This window comes from Anabrus simplex, chromosome 12, assembly GCF_040414725.1.
Source record: "Anabrus simplex isolate iqAnaSimp1 chromosome 12, ASM4041472v1, whole genome shotgun sequence".
NCBI classification, from domain to species: domain Eukaryota; kingdom Metazoa; phylum Arthropoda; class Insecta; order Orthoptera; family Tettigoniidae; genus Anabrus; species Anabrus simplex.
Window position 1 is genome coordinate 75232156 of NC_090276.1, and position 22392 is coordinate 75254547.

The 22392-nt window shown below is 41.3% G+C and overlaps 1 protein-coding gene across 1 annotated transcript in view; it reads left to right on the forward strand.

Annotated features, from left to right (window-relative positions):
- Positions 1-22392, forward strand: part of msk (importin-7 msk) — a 198093-nt gene that overhangs the window by 50557 nt on the left and 125144 nt on the right. Inside the window, exons 10-13 of the mRNA XM_067156336.2 lie at positions 12606-12725; positions 12845-13033; positions 13104-13241; positions 17117-17303. Of these exons, the coding sequence (XP_067012437.2) occupies positions 12606-12725; positions 12845-13033; positions 13104-13241; positions 17117-17303 (634 nt within the window). The remainder of the gene's footprint in view (positions 1-12605; positions 12726-12844; positions 13034-13103; positions 13242-17116; positions 17304-22392) is intronic.

Consider the following 22392-nt stretch of genomic DNA (forward strand, 5'->3'; position numbering starts at 1 on the left):
GAGGTCAGAGCGAAAAACTGACCCTGGAGGATAAGAAGATTAAGAAATAATAATAATAACTTTTGCTTTGAGGCGAGAAAGCAGTGTTAGACTATATGATCGTTTGTCCCTAGCTCCTTAATGCCAGTATTGTGTTGCTTTCTTGTAAAATAAGAAAAGTGACTTAACGATATAACATATATAATTATATAATTGTTCTCAGGTACAGAAACAAAATATAACTCATGAAAAGAAACACCATAAAGGGTCTACATATGCTGAGTGACAACGTATGTATATGAAGATAACTTAAATGGCACTAGAAATAAGTAATAAAATAATGACACTGTAATTATTCACAAAATGAGCACATTCTTGTTTTATTATGTCCACTACATCTCTTCAATTCCACTGAGTCCTCCGTCATCACTTCTGTCGTCCTCACTGGATGACGTGTCGTCGGCTCCTAGCTGGATCGCAAGGGACTCCATAATGTCTTCAAAATGTTCCCCATCCCTTATGTTCCAGTCTTCAGTGGATATTGACGCGAATTTCTGTCTAGTGAGTTTCTCTACGTCGTCAATAGTGAAGGTGACGTTGTGAGAAGCTACCCAGTTCTTCACTTTTGCCCACATTATTTCAGTACTGTTTAATTCAGGGTGATATGAGAGCCGTCGAATTACCGAGTGTCCGAACTGTTCCATGAGTTCATCTAGGACGTAGGTTTTGTGTGCCGGCTTGTGCAGTTTGATAAGCTCATAAAGCTCGTGTTTGTACATCGTCTCATGGTGTGGAATGCTCCTATTCACTAGGCAGGAGATCGTCACTTTCCGTGAACTGGAGGGTGGAGCACGATCTACTTCCTTGTTGTGATATGACGCGTTGTCAATCACGAACACTGCGAGGTGGAAGTTATCTCTCATATCTTCCATTCTCTTAAAAAAAGTCACTATTCATGTCATCGTGGTAGTCGCCACTCTTGCTGCCAGACTTTCAGATTAGCAGACAGTTCTCTCGATGAAACCCACTTCACCACCAGCGTGTACAACTATCCTCCGCCCGATACTGGGCATTTTTTAAAATAAACAAACCTTTTGTATTTTATGTCATGTTTTTCCATTAGGATGCACTTGTTAGTGTTAGTTTTTTCTGATGATATCCTAATGATCTAAGATTTCGGTTGACACTAGTATTGGATCTTTTGAACTTTAAGTCTTTACCTAACTTTACACAAATTTTCGAAACTGTAGGTAAACATTTTTCATCTAAATAAAAAATGCAAACAATACGACGTACGGCACCTTCGTCAAAGTCGTCCAATCCAGTAATATTCTTTGTGCGCATTCTGTTTTTGTTTGGTGTTTCAAACAGACTATCCATAGGTTTTCCTTATTCTTTCGTTTTTCGATCTTAATCCGTACCAAAGAACTTTCTGACACTCCAACAGCTGCTGCTACTCTTTCCTGCACTTTTTTACAATCTATCACGAACTTTTCTTCCATTGCCTCCCTTTCCATAAAGTCTATAACGTTCAAGATTGCTGCACGAGTCTGACACTTCAGCACCTTACGATGCACGCTGCTTTTAACGCCTTCCATACTGTCACAGATAGGCCTAACGTACACCACCACTAACCACAGTTACTACTCAACGGGAAATTAGAAAGCAGAGTGCGGCAGCTGAGTGTAAACTTATGCACTGAACTGTCCTTGTAGCAGAAGCTCTGTTAGGAGGGGATAGGCTACGCGAGACAGTCCAAAGTGCACGTGCGCTCCCAGATGTCTTCCTAGCTGGCCCGATCTCTAGCACCACCGAATGTTGTAGAAAAATGAGGTGTTCTAGGCAAGATGAGGAGTTAGGTAGTTTGCCATTGCTTTCCTCGCTGGGCCAAAAAGTGCTATTGCGGCATAGCTAACCCTGTGAAGAGCATTTTTCATAACATTGAGAGACACTGTTAGTGGCCCAAATCGCATTACTTGGTACCAACCGTACATCAACTTCCACACAGACTGAGACATTCATGGAAGCTACATTTTCTCTGGCCAGTTGACAGGAGACAGACTCAAAACGGCAACAAGAGGGAAATCAAAATCATTGGGACCTGAGACCAGAAAAGTTCCTAGCCCATTGAGTTTATCACTCAGTGGCTATATAAAACACGTTACGTGAAGGGTTGGTGCATGCATTGCCATAATATGTTGCAAATGAAGGATCACTTTCGGAGCACATGAACCGTAGTAGACTCCGAGGAGGCTTTTGGCACTGCACCGTATTGATTCAATCTTTGTAAGGTTAAGCCACATTCAAAATTTTCAAGCCTGTTTTTCCATTGGTCGACAAGTTCAAGAGCGTAACATCATCACTGTAAACAGAATCCAGTAATTGTATGGTACTAGGTTTTAAAAAATGGTCACTTACAGCTTCCAGACATGGTCGTTGATTTTCCACTTCATAATTTTCGGGTTCTCTTCATGTCATTTTCCTACTTCATCTTTAGAACTTGCTAGCATGGACAGTTGTGTTGCATCTTATTTAAAGTGAATTTTTCTCGCAAACATGACTTGCAACTACCTTGAAAATTGCTTATGTAGTGTCTTATACTACTGTATGTACCAGTTGCCTAAATTAAATTGTTTGATATTCTAATGAAAAAATTTGGGTATTCGTTTAACACAAATTTTTTTTAAGTGAACTCTGGATTTTTTGGTTCCTTGGAATTCGTGTTAACAAGGTTTTACTGTACTAACAAAATACAGATCACGCTGTTCCACCGTAGTAACAGCCTGAGTTCTCCTCAGCTGTGAAGTTCACTCACATTGACAGGACACTGCCATTCCTTTGGCATGCAGGCAAAGCTGGTAACAGGGGCCACTTTGCGTAGGACACGAGCCACTGTGTAATCCGCAGCTGAGTGTGCTTGTGTCCTGTATGGGCCAAATCTGTACATTCCATAAAGAGGACACTGCCTTGAATGAAGCTTGTCGTATCATATCCAGACACCTCGGACCACAACTGTGGTATGGTACTAGCCCATGAAGCAGCTGAAACAAAAGATGGACATTTGCCATCTTCTGTTCAGCCACCCAGCAGTAAGACAGTGTCTCAGATTACAGAAGAGTTTCATAGACAGCATCAAGCCAAGTACTTGCAGGAACCATTATTAACAACCAAGGTGGATAGAGTATATTAGGTAGGCCATTCCCGCTCACAGCGCTGTCATTGGTTGATCACGCGTGACGTAGCGGGGAGGGCTAGAAGCGCTCCTGCATTGCCTGCATGCAGCATAAACCTCGATAATTAGGAAAAATAAGTTCAATTTCTTATAAATAATTTAAAAGTTAGCCTTATTATAAAAAAGTGGTACTTTACATACCACCTGCAATCAGTGATATAATACTGTTGATAGAAAATAGAAGAAACTTTGAGTAATTACATCTTAAAAGCCGGCTGTAAGAACAATACATGCATAGAAACACTGGAATAGTTATTGGTTTAATTGTATTTAAAACTCACGTTTTGATGACTTAGGAAGTTGTTGAAGAGGCTGAAGCTGCCCACAGTCGACTCTTTTTCGCTTAATACTTCTTCATACCATCTATATGATGTTTTTTGTTAAGGTGACGTATTCTAATGAAAGTCCTAGTTCTGACGTACAGCGATATAATATTCTAGTCAAGTTCTGGAAATTTTGATTTTATTATAGAAGTCAAAATCTGCATTACTCTTTCACCTTTAGAAATATAAATCCCGTGAAAACTACCAAACAGTACATCAAACTGCATAACATTTTGATACCATTCTTCGGTTGGACGAGTAAGGACTTCTTTTGAAATGATTGACAACCAGTCGTGAAGCACTTCCTGTGCCAAGGCAAACATTTCACTTTTGTCACCCAAGCTATCATCAACAGAGCGACATTTGAATGCCAAGTAGCCTGCAAGATATTTAATTGCATCCTGGTTTACGGCTTCAGTTTCGAAGTCCTGGCTCAAGTCTTCCAAGTCTTAACAACTCCAACGTTTCTTCCTGTTCATCTACGGGTACAGGTGTTAACGGCCCCTCAAAAACATCTATATATACAGTAGAAGTCCATTATAGCGAGTATGGCATATAACGAGAACTCCGTTATAGCGATGGCTTTTTTCTGTCCCTTCAAAATTCCTATATTAAACTGTGTATAGTCCTTCGGTTACAGCGAGAACCCTCTCACTGGCGCATCCTTTATTACGAGCGATTAAGCGCGCGCGATTTTTTCCGTTACCGATATTTATGCACCCCAGCGATGATATTGTATGCGATCGATTGCCTTCGGCATCGTTTCCGCGCTATGTGCACTAGCGATTTCTCTCGTCGTCATTCGAAGGCGATGTCGGGGTTGATTAGTAATATCCGTCGACAGCTGTTCCGTAAAGAAAATTCGAAACGAAAGAGAACACATTTTCGTAATAAATGCGTAAATAACGTGTCCAATAACAGTTGTTAACTTGTTAAAAATTAAGGCTGACTAAACAGCCGCTTAATTTTGAGGCTAAATACTGCAATTAAATATTGGGATACACCTCAAGATATGGCAGAGTGCTTAATTGATTTCAGAGCTTAGTTTATATTTTGTCGCGTCTGGTTAAATTACGGAAAGGCTATTATGAAAATTTATAGCGAGAAAGGTATAATTTCTCTACTGGCGCTTGAAGTATGTTTTCATCATACGTATAGTACGGTTAAGTTAGGATACGTGACGCTGTTTGAATAAGAAAACTGAAACGTTTGCAACAAAATGCGATCAATCATCTTCGGTACGGCATAGTTTTCTCACTTTGTGCATTTGCGAGCTCTCTCGTTGACATTCAAAGGCGATGTTGGAGTTGATTAGTAGGGAATACCCATCGACTGCTGTTCTCTAAAGAAAATTCGAAATGAAAGAGGATAACATGTTTTCGTAATAAATGAATAAATAACGTGGCCGATAGCAGTTGTTAACTTGTTAAAAAAGACTGAAGTAAACGATATCTAAATTTTAATGTTATATACGGAAATTAAGTAAGAATGCGGTACACCTCAAGATATGGCAGAGTACATCACTGATTTCAGAGGATATTTCATATCTTCTCGCGTCTACTAACGGCTATTTACATGTAAATTTTTCACGAGGAGGTTATTTCTCTACATGCGTTTCAAATATGTTTTCATGATAGGCTACATATACGGTTAGGTTAGGTGACGCGGTTTGAAGAAGAAGCTGAGGTGTTTGCCACAGAAATCTCTGGAGTGATGCCGTATTTCTCCTAATCCAAGACTTTTTTTTCTCAGAATCTCATGCGAAAACTGAAGGGTTGTAGCATTCGCGGGCCTCGCGGCCTAACAGTAAGTTAATGGATACCCCTGGTAACTACCGCGGTAACCACGCTGCTGCTTTTCACACGCGCACAGAACTTGTTGACAATAAACGACCACCTCTTTACTACTCGTCACTAGCTGCGACAGTGCCTGTGTTTTTCTCAAATCTGCAGAATGGCATCAAAACATGCGACCCTTCGAATTCTTAGAAGAGCCATGGCTACTCAGTGGCAGAGTTATAACGCATCTATTGTACTTGACGCTTAGTAAAATTAAGGTTTATAGACAGCAGGAATATATTCGTGATGGATAGTCGTATTGTAAAGATGCGTGGAAAACGTATTGCCGGCAAATTTTCAACGGGTTCTAGTCGATATTATGCCAATTTTAAGTTAATGTTTATTAAACACTCGAAAATGTAGAATAATTGTACAGGCGCAAGAAAATACGGCATATGCCTAACTAAAGCCAATATTTGGCGTTAGCCTGAAGACAAAGAGCTAAAAAAATGCGTACTGTACAAAAATGCATTCAGTGGTCCGCAACAAGGACGCTTTAAAGAAGTCGAAGATGAAATTGTGAGGTATGTGCACGAAAAACGCAAAGGCGGAATGGCCATACCGTGGCGCAATAAACTAGTTCGTTGACTTTCAATGTTCGCGATTAGGCCTATACATCGCTAGCCGCTGAATTTGGCCGAACCCGACAAGCGAGACGTGCGTGTAGCGGTAGCCGGTTATATCTGACGCTGCGTAAAAGTAATAGTTTTATAGACAGCAAGAATAATTTCCTGATGGATCGTTGTATTGTAAAGACGCATGGAATAGGTATTGCCGGAAAATTTTCAACGAGTTCTCTTCGGTATTATGATGCCAATGTTAAGTTAATGATATTTAAACCTGCGGAAATAAAGAATAATTGTGCAGCCGCAAAAGGAAAACAAAAAAAAAAAGAAATACGGCTTGACGAAAGTCAATGTTCGGCGCCTAAAAATAGTCTAAAAATGCGTAGGCCTACTGTACAACAAGGCATTCATATGATTTTACAAACTTCTTTTTGAGCCTGATTAAAATTTTTTGAAGAAAAAGTGGGGTTCATCTTGGATTCGGAGAAATACGGTACTATATTTTTTTTTTTCAGAATGAATTTAAACATACACTTTCATGTAGTATCGGATTACGAAAAATAACAAACAAGTAAGCCGTAGTGTGGATATCATCTGCGGAAACGCAAGTTTTAAACAAACTGATTGCCTTTTCATATCGATTTTAGAGTGCATTTTAGAGAGATTTTAGAGAGGGTTTTCCGACTTTTATATAAAAATCGGATATAACGACAATCCGTTATAGCGAGTAAATTTTTCGCCGTTATGAATTCTCGCTATAACGGACTTCTACTGTAGTTCATTGCTTGCGAAGCTCAAGAAATCTTATTATCAGCATCAGGATGAAAAGTACCCGTATCACTCGGCAATGAATTATTTTCAACTTTCACTGACACACTACAGGAGAGAGGGATTTCATTACTCCCTGTGAGTAATAGAAGTCAAATTCTGTTTCGAACTTCAAAAGGAAACGGATTGTTATAAAAAACTCCTAGGCCAGGGACACGTGAAAAACAATTCTCCAAGCAGTCTTGGTTTTATCTGGCGGTTAAAATATGACATATTTGCGTTCCATGTCTTCAAAAAGTCCTAAGAGAGAGTTTATAAATATTATGAATCCCTCCTGAAACGGAAGTAAAGTTTTCCGTTTACAAAATTTCACTTGTGTAATCACCTTTGAGAAAGCGCTTCAGAATATTTTCCTGCCTCCTTAAGTTTAAGCTGTATCCACTCCTAAGGGGAGTCCTTTCATCTTTAAGTGCCCTGGAATTCAACACGTCGAAGGTGTCATTGACTCGCTCGATGCACTTTGTTTCAGCGTCCTTGTTTAAAGTATACCGCACTGCCAGAGCTGTGCGCAGCTATTCTCACATTCTGACAGAGTCTGTCTGTTACACTCAAAAGATGAGCCTCATTAAATGATGTGTAGTTGATAGGTCCCTTGTTTGAATTTGTAATAGGTGTTCTATTGTCTTCTTCTGAAATTTTGAACCATCAGCTAACTTCAAACCTTCATCTAAAAAGTGGTTTCTCAATAATTTCAAGAGGTGGGGTACATCACAGAACACCCACACCTTCCTTTCATCATCCACTGGATTGGCAAAAGGCTGTTGTCCTTGTGTACGTTTAGTTCCTTCCACACTTTAAATTTTTGACAATATGAATGTCAGAAGCCTCAAGTTTAAATTATGTTTCTTAAAAACTCTGACATCGTCACGTCGAAATCATAAAAAATGGGTTGCTTCCATGCAGCAAAGAGCCCTCGAACCATCGCTACCTGGACGTTGCTGTGAGGCCCTAGTATGCGGTCATCAGATGAATGGTATGAAATACGTCCGTCTATAGTCACTTCATCAAATGTCACAACAGCGATCTTTTCAGACTCCTTGTAATTTACTGCGCTCCTCACGTTTTGGAAATCTGTGGTACAAGACACCAGTTGTTTTTGATCCCCAATTAGTACATTGTGCCATTGCACAATTAACTAAGTCATCATCATCATCATCATCATTTCCCTTTATCCAGCTGTAGCCGGGTAGGGGCAAATATGGTTCCTCTCCACTTTCTTCGGTCTTTCCACCACTCCTCCTCCAACACTGTGTCCCAGTCCAGATTTCTTTCTATAATGCTGCGTTGGATGGTATCCTTCCATCTCAATCGTGGTCGTCCACGGCCTCTCCTTCCTTGGATTTGCATTTCCATCACCTGTTTTGACATTCTTTCGTCGCTCATTCGCTTTATGTGCCCAAACCATCTTAGTCGGCTCTTCTCTATTCTATCATTCATTTTTTCCACTCCAATTTCTTCCTGGATTTTCTCATTCCTTATTTTGTCTCTTCTACTCTTCTGTATCATACTCCTCAAGAATTTCATTTCGGCTGCCTGTATTCGACTCTCATCCTTCTTTGTCATTGTCCAAGTTTCTGCTCCGTAAGTTGTTATGGGTACGTTATACATCTTGTACATAGTATCCTTTGCTTCCATTGGCACATCTTTGTCCCATAACATATTTCTTACACTATGATAGAAACAACTTCCAGCTTGAATCCTTTTACTAATCTCAGCATCCAGTCGAGCATTCTCCATTAATTCACTCCCCAGGTATTTAAACGTTTCCACTACTTCCAGGGGCTTGTCTGTAAATCTAATCTGACCTTTCCCTTCTTTCTCCCCTCTAGTCATAACAAGAGTTTTACTCTTTTCTACACTTATTTTCAATCCACATTCTTCAATCTTCCCATTCACCACATTCAACTGTTCTTGAACCTTCCTGTCGTCTTCTCCCCAAATCACAATACCATCTGCAAATAACATCATGTTCATTTCTCTTCCTCCATATGCTGCTTTTGCTGTTCTCATGATGTCATCCATTACTATTGTAAACAGGATTGGTGATAGAACACTTCCCTGTCTCAGCCCACTAGTTATTTTGAACCAACTTGTCCTGCCAACTTGTGTTTGCACACAACTACAACATTCCTTATACAATGCCATGATCATTTTTATTAATCCCTGTCCAATTCCTTTTCGCACCAGACTGTCCCAAACTTTCGTCCTAGGGACACTGTCATATGCCTTTTCAATATCAATGAATGTCACCACGGTGGACGGTAGCAGGTAGGGACCCTCTTCGGAGGCAGCCCTACCCAGGGAGTGGCGCCCCTGCCTATGTGAGTCCCAGAGCACACTGACCCGGTGTGTAACATCTGGTATGGGTCCCAGCTCAGGGTTACGAGTGAAGACCTCAACGGCATCTACGGCGGAGAAGGTGGACTTCGGTACGGCGGAGATGGCGGAAGGGGCATATCCGTAGCGTCTGTACTCCAGAGGAGCGGCTACGAAAGGTGTCTGTCTCCATGTTAGGGGCGGCCTAATTTCGAACCTGGCAGTAGGTATAAAATGCCTTTGGGTGTGGCGAGCCCATCGTAACAATAGCCTATATGGACAAAGCAGATATGGTGCCTCGGAAAAGGTTAGGGCGTCCCCTGCTAAAAGCGACGCGCAGCTCTTCAGGTGCTGGGGGAACTGTGAAAAATGGGCAACCAGCACCAAACTACATCAAAATTGCAACAGTTAATGTACTGACACTGACTGGAAAGAGAGAAGAACTGGTTGACTTCATGATAGAAAAAGATATAGCCATACTTGGACTGTGCGAGACCAAGAAGAAGGGTACAGGGGAGATCCCTCTGAGAGAAGGATACAGGCTGTATTACAGTGGAGGACCTGAAGCAAAAAATGGAGTGGCCATCATACTTAGAAGAGAAATCCAAGAATATGTGGAATATACAAAGTACGTCAGCGATAGGATGATGATGATGATGAGACTCTAGTTTGAAAATGGCGTGAAAGATCTATTTCAGGTGTATGCCCCACAAACTGGTTGCGTAGATGAACATCTAGAGGACTTCTTAGAGGAAGTGGAGAGACAGATAGAAGATAAGGAAGTACTATTGATGGGAGATCTAAATGCACGAGTTGGAATGGAAAGACAAGGAAAGGGAGATGATGTAGGGCCCTTTGGATATGGAAATGTAAATCCAGAAGGTGAGTTGTTGGTGGATTTTTGCATGAGGAATCAAATGATTGTTGGAAACACCTGGTTTAGGAAGAAGAACAGTCAGAAGATTACAAGGTATGGCTGGGGAGACAGACGGACAAAGACCATGATTGATTATATAATCATAGAGAAAGAACATCGGAAGAACCTTGTAGATGTAACAGCCATGCCTGAAGAAGCCGTTGGTGGAGATCATGGAGTTGTGATAGGAAAATTGAAAGTTGGAAAGATTGAAAAACCCCAATTAAGAAGAGAGAAAAGAATTAAAGTATGGAAGTTGAAGGAGAAAAGCATACAAGAAGAATTTCAAAGGGAAATAATACCCTTGGTGCCCAGGACAGAGGTGGGGAATGTTGAAGAGGAATGGAAAAGATTTAAGGAAGCACTGGTTGGATGTGCAGACAAGGTTTGTGGTAGAACATCAGGAAATGTGAAAGACAAAGAAACACCCTGGTGGAATGATAGGGTAAAGATTAAAGTGAAGGAAAAGAAAATGACATGGAAAGCATGGAAAACATCTAAGACTGAAGAAAGTAGAAGAAAATATGTGGAGGCAAAGAATTTGGGCAAGAAAGTAGTGGAGGAAGAAAAGAGGAAAAGCTGGGCCTTATTCACACAGACATTGAGAGATGATATGCAGGGCAGCAAGAAATTACTGTATGGTATCTTAAGAAACAAAAAGAGAGATCAAGTAAACACCAGATTTGTGAAGGATGAAGGTGGCATAATTTTAACAAAGCCAGAAGAAATAAGAAATAGATGGAGAGAGTATTTTCAGAAGCTGCTGAACATAAGAACAGATGACAGGCATTCAATGGACGACCAGGAAAGGCAATTAGTTGACGAAGAAATGGATAAAGAAATTACAATGAATGAAATTGAAATGGCAGTAAGAAAGATGAAGAATGGAAAAACTGCTGGAATAGATGAAATTTCAGTGGAGTTGATAAAGGCAGCTGGAGCTGTAGGCCTGCAGTGGACATATCGGGTTCTCAGGAATGTCTGGGAGAATAAGGAGGTCCCTGAGGATTGGCAAAAAGGAATAATCATCCCAATTTTCAAGAAAGGTGATAAGAAAGTTTTGAAGAACTACAGGGGAATTACTCTAATTAACTAAGTATTATTTAGAAACCATACTCTACCACAACAATCAATACAATATGGAAAATGTTACAAGACTACGTACCGCAAAATAGACCTATACTGAAAGTGAGTTCCTTATCGTTCACCGCAACAGCTGCTGACTGACCTCCACGTGTCGTGGGAATCAACATCTGTATTATCGTCAGCATGAGGCGATGTTACGCTGGAAGCAAAGCGCGGGAGTCGGGAATGAGCCCCCCTGATTAACAACAGTGAACACTACCATACTGGAATAAGCCGACTCATGCTTCACAACCATGGCTTTTTAGGATAAGAATTAGGCCCACCCTATGAAAATGGGGATATGCACAAAATGATGTTTGCGATTGTAGTGCTTTTATTTTTGCTCTTACTTTTACTTCTACAGTATATATAGGTCTGTTCTGACTTTTGAAGTACAGTAGAACCTCAATGCATCGTTCTGGAACTGTAGTTTTCCCTTATTCATCGTTCAGTTTATTTGGTCCCAAAAATGTTCCATAAAACCAATGTTAAATTTACCTGCACCTATTGTTCCTCAAGTGATCATTTTATCACATGTAACATTTTTAAAAAAATTTGTCCTTGGCCACAATTTTTCGCATTGATCAGTCGCTTGTAAGAAAAATATTCGCAAAAGTTCTTTTGAATTTAAAGTGACAACTTAGTACTCTAGCATAGAAAATCGTGCACTTCAAAATAGTCCTGGCATGTGCTGGGTACTTTTTAATTAGCCACGGGGTGATTAATCCTGTTGTACCTTGTGGCGTGTGTGGGATGCTAGAGACCTGTTGATCGCTTTGTTGCCCCCTGCCCAATTGTCTTGTTACAAGCTGGACCTAACCAAGCCAGACCAATAATCTTTTCAGCGGCAAGGTCTTATGACTAGCTCCTGAGTTGGCAGCCGCACATAGCTTGCCGAGACATTGTCAGGGCCATGCCTTTTTGGATTTTTAACCTATCGTCCACAAAGAGTCTACGGAATCTTTAACAAAATGCAGGTTATCGCTGGAAAATCTACGTATATAATTAATTTGCAATAAGAGAACTGAACTTTAAGGTCTTCAGTTAATGCGAGATGTAAAGAAAAGTGAAAGGAAACGGTGTAGAAGTCACACGTTTTATTTTCATTGTGTATATCATTGTTCCAATATTTTGATGCCGTTGTGCATACTATGAGCATGTCCGGCTCCATGGCTATATGGTTCCTCATTTTCATAGATGCGCAGGAATATCGCGTGTCTACTCGAAATACCTGCATCAGGCCACACGCCGTTCTTCTTATTATGAGACTACGTAATGAAAAGTGTTCAAATACGGTACTTGTATTTTATATTTTGCTTTTTCTCTATTGTGTATGTTACCCGCAATTATAGTTTTCCTGTATCCATCATTATTTTCCCCCGCCCCGCTTGAAAAATGCTGCATCAAGGTTTTACTGTATTCTGTTTAGTACTTTTTAAATCAAGGATTCATTGCAGCTAAAAAGCTCCCTGTTCCTTTCAGGTTGGTACCCTTGCTGATGTGCTCTTGAAGAAGAAAGTCTACAAGGACCAGATGGACAACATGTTGTGCCAGTACGTGTTCCCCGAGTTCTCCAGTCCTCATGGCCACATGAGAGCTAGAGTGAGTAGTGTTCCCACTGCCTCTCGATGAGAGAAATTTGGCGTCGTTTCTGAACGCTTGTGGGCTGTGTGGAGCTCTTTCAGAAGTATACATTTAATGGAGTCTGTTCCTTGTCACAGGCTTGCTGGGTGCTCCACTATTTCAGCGAGATCAAGTTCAAAGAAGAAGCCGTCTTAGCTGAGGCTGTCCGTCTGACTACAAACGCTTTGCTGACGGACGGTGACCTCCCGGTCAAGGTTGAGGCTGCCATTGCTCTGCAGATGCTGCTGAATGCTCAAGACAAGGCTCAGAAATATGTGGAGCCGCAGGTAAGTTCCTGATCACATTGTGATTGAATGTTCTCCTGGTGCATATTACGATTGCAGCTTTGTGTTGCAGATTAAACAAATCACCCTCGAGCTGCTGACCATCATCCGAGAAACAGAGAACGATGATCTGACCAGTGTGATGCAGAAGATCGTATGCACGTACACAAAGCAGTTAATGCCCATTGCTGTGGAGATGTGTCAGCACCTGGTATGTTGAACTGTACTAGTCTTTTTTTTTTTCATATATATATAAATTATCATTATAGAACGTTACGACTTTCGGCGTTCAGTCTGCAAGCCTCTGTGAATTTATTAAATGTCGTCACAACCCTCTATTTGCAATTAGTGCTCTGGCCTCATTTAGTTCTATACCTCTTATCTTTAAATTGTTAGAAACTGAGGATAACCTACGTCATCCTGGTCTCCCTCTACTTTTCTTACACTCCATAAGAGTCTCCATTATGATCCTAGGTAACCTATCCTTCTCCATTTGCCTCCCATGACCCCACAACAAAGCCGGTTTATGTGCACAGCTTCATCCATGAAGTTCATTCCGAACTTGGCCTTTATCTCCTCATTCAGAGCACCCTCCTGCCATTGTTTCAATCTGTTTGTACCAGCAATTATTCTTGCTACTTTCATGTCTGTTACTTGTAACTTTTGAATAAGATATCCTGAGTTCACACAGCTTTTGCTCCCGTAAAGCAAAGTTGGTCTGAAAACAGACCGATGTAAAGATAGTTTCGTCTGGGAGCTGACTTCCTTCTTACAAAATACTGTTGATCGCAACTGTGAGCTCACTGCATTAGCTTTACGACACCTTGATTCAATCTCACTTACTATGTTACCATCCTGGGAGAACACACAACCTAAATACTTGAAATTATCTAACTGTTCCAACTTTGTATCACCAATCTGACATTCAGTTCTGTTGAAATTCTTACTTACTGACATCAGTTTAGTCTTCGAAGGGCTATTTTTCATACCACACACATTGCACTTATTTTCAAGCTCCAAGATATTAGACTGCAGGATTTCGGCACAATCTGCCATTAAGACCAAGTCGTCAGCATAGGCCAGACTGCTTACTACATTTCCACCTAACTGAATCACTCCCTGCCACTTCATACCTTTCAGCAGATGATCCATGTAAACTACGAACAGCAAAGGTGAATGATTACAGTCTTGTCTAACCCCTGTAAGTACCCTGAACCAAGAACACATTCTACCATCAATTCTCAATGAAGCTCAATTGTCAACATAAATGCCTTTGATTTTAATAATTAGGGTCGGATGTTTATGCAGTAATAGGTTAGAACGGGCTAGTTGTCATTTCCTACTAACTAAATTATTTAGTAGGAAATGTCGACTAGCCCGCTCTAACGTAATGTAGTGGGAGTAACATGAATTCTAGGGGGTTCTAATGGGCCGAACCCATAATGTTTATGCAAACCTCATAGCATTACCTTCATGCGAGTAGACTCTACTTATTACTCGCTTCAGGGAGTCACCATTCTAACCTATTACTGCATGAACACCCGGGCCCTATTAATAATCTACCTTCAATTCCATAGTCCCCCAGTATGGCAAACGTCTTTTCCCTCGCTACCCTGTCGTGCTTTCTCTAGATCTACGAAACATAAATGCTGCTGTCTATTCCTCTCGTAGCATTTTTCAGTTACCTGGCGCATACTGAAAATCTGATCCTGACAGCCCCTCTGTGGTCTGAAACCACACTGGTTTTCATCCAACTTCCTCTCAACAACTGATCGCACCCTCCCTTCCAAGATCCCAGTGAATACTTTGCCTGGTATACTAATCAATGAGATACCTTGATAGTTGTTGCAATCCTCCCTGTACCCTTGCTTATAGAAAGGTGCAATTACTGCTTTTGTCCAATCTGAAGGTACCTTACCAACACTCGTTGCTAATCTTACTACTCTACGAAGCCATTTCATCCCTGCCTTCCCACTATACTTCACCATTTCAGGTCTAATTTCATCCATTCCTGCTGCTTTATGACAATGGAGTTTATTTACCATCCTTTCCACTTTGTCAAGCATAATTTTACCAATATCATTTTCTTCCTCCCCATGAGCTTGGCTGTTCGCACCACCTCCAGGAAGATTTCCTTTTACGTTGAAAAGATGTTCACAATATTCCCTCCACCTCTCCAGTGATTCCTTGGGATCTATTATGAGTTCACGTGAATTACCCAAAACACTATTCATTTTCTTTTTCCCTTCCTTTCCTAAGATTCTTTATTGCTGTCCAGAAAGGTTTCCCTGCTGCTTGACCTAGCCTTCCCAGGTTATCATCACAATCTTCCCATGACTTCTTTCTGGATTCAACAATTATTTTTATCGTTTTGTTTCTTTCATTTACGTATAATTCCCTGTCTGCATCTGCCCTTGTTTGGAGCAATTTTTGAGTAGCCTTCTTTTTACGTTTACAAGCTGCTCTCACTTCATCATTCCACCAAGATATTCACTTTTTCCCATCTTTACCCACAGTTGTTCCTAGGTATTCCCTTGCTGTTTCTATTACAGCATCCCTGTATACCACCCATTATGTATCTATATCCTGAAGCTGCTTACTGTCCACTGTTCGGACTTCTCACTAATCATATCCATGTACTTCCATTTTCCTCATCGTGGAGGTTTTTCTTCCTTTATTTGTTTTGCAGACAGATTTAATTTTTTTTATCCTAGGCCTATGGATTCTTAGTTCACCACAGATCAGATAGTGGTCTGTTTCATCGAAATATCCCTGAAAAACTTTTACACACACGCTCTCGCTCTCTCTCTCTCACTCACTCTATCCCTCCCTCCTTCTCTACATCTCTCTCTCTCTCAGATTTTTTCCCGACCTGAGGGCATTTTACGTCATGTATCCGCGGGTACAGTGAAAACTATTGGCCTATAAACCATTTCTAAAGTGAGAGGAAAGTATTAAAAGTTCTCAAAAACACGAGAGAACAAATATGAAAACCTTTTCTGTTGGGGATTATAAAATAAGTACTGGTACACTGAAAGCTGTGCACAGGATCCAACAAAAATTTTGAAATATTGAGTATCACACTAAAACAATAATGTTAGTGGAAGCCCTTTATTTCGGAGTAGTGTATATATTGAAGATTATCTTCTGTTCACACTCTTAGACAATGAATTGGAGGTTACATTCGACCATGTGCAACTGCGAGGAATGACTTTAGCTGCCACTTTGAATCAAGCAATACTTTGACCAACTTGAGTGATCGACTCGAAACTTGAAGGTGCGAGTTTCAACATTCGTTACATCTGTGCGTTTATGCCAGTCCACTTTTTGACAGATTTTAATTTTGTCTTAATTAAGTTATCAATGTATTTCACATTGCCCGTATCCATACCTCGGCTACCACAGTACAAATATGCACCACGCTAGTTAATTTCATACAATTATGTTCCTAATCCAGATATAGGCTACACTTCACTGTACCACTCAAAACAAAATACATACTGTACAAACAGGCTCACTCTGTTAATCAGCCATCTCGCTGCTAACCGGCAATCAAAACTGATGCTAACGGCTTGCTCCCCGAAAGTGCAACTTATCCTTTGACATTCAGGAAGGCCTTTTCCCGTAATCGCGCAATTCTGGCGACGGTTCTTACCGAGTTGGAAATCACATTTCTTTTGCAAGGGATGACAATTACAGTAACATTTTTAGGTCTAGGAAAAATCTGATCGTACTAAGCGGTAATGGCGAGAATTAATGATGCGATAAGTGAGGTATTTTTGTATAGATTTAATACGATGAGAATCGGGACTTCGAATTTATGGCGTGCTAAGCGGGAAAACGTGTTAATGAGAAACGCGGTAACGAGGTTTCGCTGTATGTAGGAAGCTGGAAAGGAACTCAATGACAGGTTAGTGTGAGAAGGTTGAGATTGTCCTTGTTTTACTGTTTTACTGTTTTCCTGTTTATCCTGTTCTGTTTCGTGTTCCTGTAACGAGTGTAATTAGGTGGTATACGAGAGTTGTTTTTGTGTGTGTATCATTTCAAAATGTAATGATTATGAATCCTTGTGTGTTTTTATCATAGGCTACTACGTTCAGTCAGGTGTTGGAGACAGATGAAGGCTCTGACGAAAAGGCAATTACTGCAATGGGGCTGCTGAACACCATCGAAACTCTGCTGACTGTGATGGAAGATCAGCCTGAAATTATTGTGCAGCTTCAGCCAACCGTGCTCAATGTCGTGGGACATATCTTCACGCAGAGTGTGATGGGTACGTGTATGCATTGTTAATGTTCAGTTTTCCTCTTTAAAAGCCATTACATACATACATACATACATACATACATACATACATTATCATTATAGACTGTTATGCCTTTCAGCGTTCAGTCTGCAAGCCTCTGAGAATTAGTAAACATCGCCACAATCCTCGATTTGCAACTAGTGTTGTGGCATCATTTAGTTCTATACCTCTTATCTTTAAATCGTTAGAAACCGAGTCTAACCATCGTCGTCTTGGTCTCCCTCTACTTCCCTTACCCTCCATAACAGAGTCCATTATTCTCCTAGGTAACCTATCCTCCTCCATTCGCCTCACATGACCCCACCACCGAAGCCGGTTTATGTGTACAGCTTCATCCATCGAGTTCATTCCTAAATTAGCCTTTATCTCCTCATTCCGAGTACCCTCCTGCCATTGTTCCCACCTGTTTGTACCAGCAATCATTATCGCTCCTTTCATGTCTGTTACTTCTAACTTATGAATAAGATATCCTGAGTCCACCCAGCTTTCGCTCCCGTAAAGCAGAGTTGGTCTGAAAACAGACCGATGTAAAGATAGTTTCGTCTGGGAGCTAACTTCCTTCTTACAGAATACTGCTGATCGCAACTGCGAGCTCACTGCATTAGCTTTACTACACCTTGATTCAATCTCACTATATTACCATCCTGGGAGAACACACAACCTAAATACTTGAAATTATCGACCTGTTCTAGCTTTGTATCACCAATCTGACATTCGATTCTGTTGAATTTCTTACCTACTGACATCAATTTAGTCTTCGAGAGGCTAATTTTCATACCATACTCATTGCACCTATTTTCAAGTTCCAAGATATTAGACTGCAGGCATTCGGCACAGTCTGCCATTAAGACCAAGTCGTCAGCATAGGCCAAACTGCTTACTACATTTCCACCTAACTGAATCCCTCCCTGCCATTTTATACCTTTCAACAGATGATCCATGTAAACTACGAACAGCAAAGGTGGAAGATTACAGCCTTGTCTAACTCCTATAAGTACCCTGAACCAAGAAATTCTACCATCAATTCTCACTGAAGCCCAGTTGTCAACATAAATAACTTTGATTGATTTTAATAATCTACCTTTAATTCCATAGTCCCCCAGTATGGCGAACATCTTTTCCCTCGGTACCCTGTCATATGCTTTTTCTAGATCTACGAAACATAAACACAACTGCCTATTCCTCTCGTAGCATTTTTCAATTACCTGGCGCATACTGAAAATCTGATCCTGACAGCCTCTCTGTGGTCTGAAACGACACTGGTTTTCATCCAACTTCCTCTCAACGACTGATCGCACCCTCCCTTCCAGGATGCCCGTGAATACTTTGCCGGGTATACTAATCAATGAGATACCTCGATAGTTGTTGCAATCCTTCCTGTTCCCTTGCTTATAGATAGGTGCAATTACTGCTTTTGTCCAATCTGAAGGTATCTTACCAACACTCCACGCTAATTTTACTATTCTATGAAGCCATTTCATCCCTGCCTTCCCACTGTACTTCACCATTTCAGGTCTAATTTCATCTATTCCTGCTGCCTTACGACAATGGGGTTTATTTACTATCCTTTCCACTTCCTCAAGCATAATTTCACCAACATCCTTTTCCTCCTCCCCATGAGCTTGGCTGTTTGCAACAGCACCAGGATGATTTCCTTTTGCATTGAGAAGATTTTCAAAATATTCCCTCCACCTCTCCAGTAATTCCCTGGGATCTATTATGATTTCACCTGAATTACTCAAAACACTGTTCATTTCCTTTTTCCCTCCCTTCCTAAGAAAGGTCTGTCCAGAAAGGTTTCCCTGCTGCTTGACCTAGCCTTTCCAGGTTATTACCAAAATCTTCCCATGACTTCTTTTTGGATTCAACAACTATTTGTTTCGCTCTGTTTCTTTCATCTACGTACCAATCCCTGTCTGCCTCGGCCTTTGTTTGGAGCCATTTCTGATAAGCCTTCTTTTTACGTTTACAGGCTGCTCTCACTTCATCATTCCACCAAGATGTTCGCCTTTTCCCATCTTTACACACAGTTGTTCCTAGGCATTCCCTTGCTGTTTCTATTACAGCATCCCTGTACACCACCCATTCACTTTCTATATCCTGAACCTGCTTCGAAACTTCTCACTAATCATATCCATGTACTTCTGTCTAATGTCCTCGTCCTGGAGACTTTCTACCCTTATTCGTTTGCAGATAGATTTCACTTTCTCTACCCTAGGCCTAGAGATACTTACTTCACTACAGGTCAGATAGTGGTCTGTATCATCGAAAAATCCCCGAAAAACTTGTACATTCCTAACAGATTTCCTGAATTCAAAGTCTGTTAAGATATAGTCTATTATGGATCTGTTACCCCTAGCCTCCCATGTATAGCGGTGAATAGCCTTATGCTTGAAGAATGTATTCGTAACAGCTAAACCCATACTAGCACAGAAGTCCAGCAAACGCTTCCCATTCCCATTAGCTTCCATATCTTCCCCACATTTACCAATCACCCTTTCGTATCCTTCAGTTCTATTCCCAACTCTCGCATTGAAATCGCCCATTAGCACTATTCTATCCTTGCTGTTGACCCTGACCACGATGTCGCTCAATGCTTCATAAAACTTGTCAATTTCATCCTCATCTGCACCCTCACATGGTGAATACACGGACACAATTCTTGTCCTAATTCCTCCCAGTGACAAATCTACCCACATCATTCGCTCATTTACGTACCTAACAGAAACTATGTTGCATGCAATAGTATTCCTGATAAAGAGCCCTACCCCAGATTCTGCCCTTCCCTTTCTAACACCCGTCAAGTACACTTTAAAATCTCCTATCTCTTCCTCCTTATCTCCCCTTACCCGAATATCACTTACTCCTAGCACATCGAGATGCATCCTCTTTGCTGACTCAGCCAGTTCTACCTTCTTTCTTCCATAAGCCCCCATTAATATTGATAGCTTCCCATGGAATTCCATTTCATTTGCCAAGTTGTTTTCAAGGAGTCCCTCGCCTGTCAAATGGGAGTGGGACTCAATTACTCCCATAGGTCCGAGGCTTGCTTAAAATGTTCTGAGCTCGGTAAATTCATGAAGCAGGATGCTGCCCTACTTGCACATAGTTCAAGTGAATATCTCTCCTCTAACGGGTTATGGACCACTGGTGAATTGTATAGTCCTAGCCGCCTGAGCACAAGGAGGGCCACGACTCAGAATATGTCCGAGATGCCCACTCCCATTCCATAGCAACTGGTATCCTGACTCTTAGGACCACTTACTATGCCACTCAGCCGTTGCCCATGGTTCACGAACTAGGACGTGACTACAATAACCCACAAACATGAACCATAAAAGCCATTAATCCATATTTTATATAAAAGGTGAACATGATACATGTTTATATGTATAACTGAATAGTCAACATAGTGGCCTTCGGTTTGATTACTAGGCAGGCCAGGGATTTTTACTGTGTTTGGGTAAGATGTCTTTCTTGCAGACTGAGTATTTGCGTTAGTCTTGATACACATCCACCACAAAACACACATTCCTCCGTGCCGACCACATTAAATTTAAGAGGAGGCCATGAAGAAGTGATGAGCCCTTGTATTATGTGGAAAAATGAGAATACACAGCCTGTTTCCAGTCATTCAACCAGGTCAGGAATGGAAGGAATTAATGAAGCCCCCATCTAGTGGCGAGGATAGGAATTGTGCTGCCTGCCGAAGCCTGTTTCACTCCTTTGGGGCAATGATTAATGAATGACACATGAAATGATATTAAAGAATGTTGCTGGAATGAGATATGACAGGAAAAAATGGAGTACCCGGAGAAAAACCTGTCCCGCCTCTGCTTTGTCCAGCAAAAATCTCACATGGAGTGACCAGGATTTGAACCGCAGAACCCAACGGTGAGAGGCCGGCGCACTGCCGCGTCAGCCACATAGGCTATCTTGTATTATGTCTACTATAATTTTGCGTGGCTATTTCTAGCAGAGTACATCCCTTGTAGGGCAGACCCTCTGATGAGGGTGGGCGGCATCTGCGATATGTAGGTAACTGCGTGTTATTGTGGTGGAGGATAGCGTTATGTGTAGTGTGTGAGTTGCAGGGATGTTGCGGACAGCACAGACACCCATTCCCCGAGCCATTGGAATTAACCAGTGAAAGTTAAAATCCCCGATTTAGCCGTGAATCTAACCAGGGACCCTCTGAACCGAAGGCCAGTACGCTGACCGTTCAGTCAATGAGTCGGACATGTCTACTTACCTAAGGCGGTGTAGGCCTATCTTTAGCCTGCAGAATCGCAGCAACTCGACAAGACATCAATTGAATGAGGTGGTCGAAGGTATCCTGCGGTATCCCTACACAAGCATAACACCAGGCATTGAGGGACGGTTGTGATTTTGCACAAACCTGTTTTTCCTGTTCACTATTAACTACATATCCAGGCTATTTTGGGTCCATGGTATGTAAGGAAATGTACTGTTGTTACTCAGACCAGTCCTTCACAGTCCTGGTTGTGTGACATGGCAGGGAACACTGTTCACATAAACAGATGAACTTGGTTTCCAGTAATATCTAGATATCAGCCGGCCCTGAGCCTCGAGAGTGTCCCACAAAAACATTGCCCGGATGATTGCACATCCCTCACTGTACAGTGCCATTGTTTCCAATTATAATTGGCGTACGCACATTGAACCATCTGTATTCATTGGACTAGGCAACTTTCCTTCAATCATCCACAGTCCATTTTATTATTTTATACCCATGTCATGCACTGCGTTGGGCAGATTGAATCATCATTGAGGTATGATTTTGTCTTAGATTCCACAGTCCCACGCGCATTCCTGATCTCACGGGAGTTATTCCTCTGACGGAGGCCCTGATGTTGCTCAACAGCCTCCGTTGGCCTCTGGTATGTACGAGTTGCTGTCGACGTATTGTTTACTCATTGTTCCACCCCTATCAATATGTGCTTACAACTCTTACAAAATCGCTCACTTTCCCATTCTGACCCAGACACACAGTTAATGGCAAGCCTGTAGTCTTGCTGCATGTAATACTATGCTG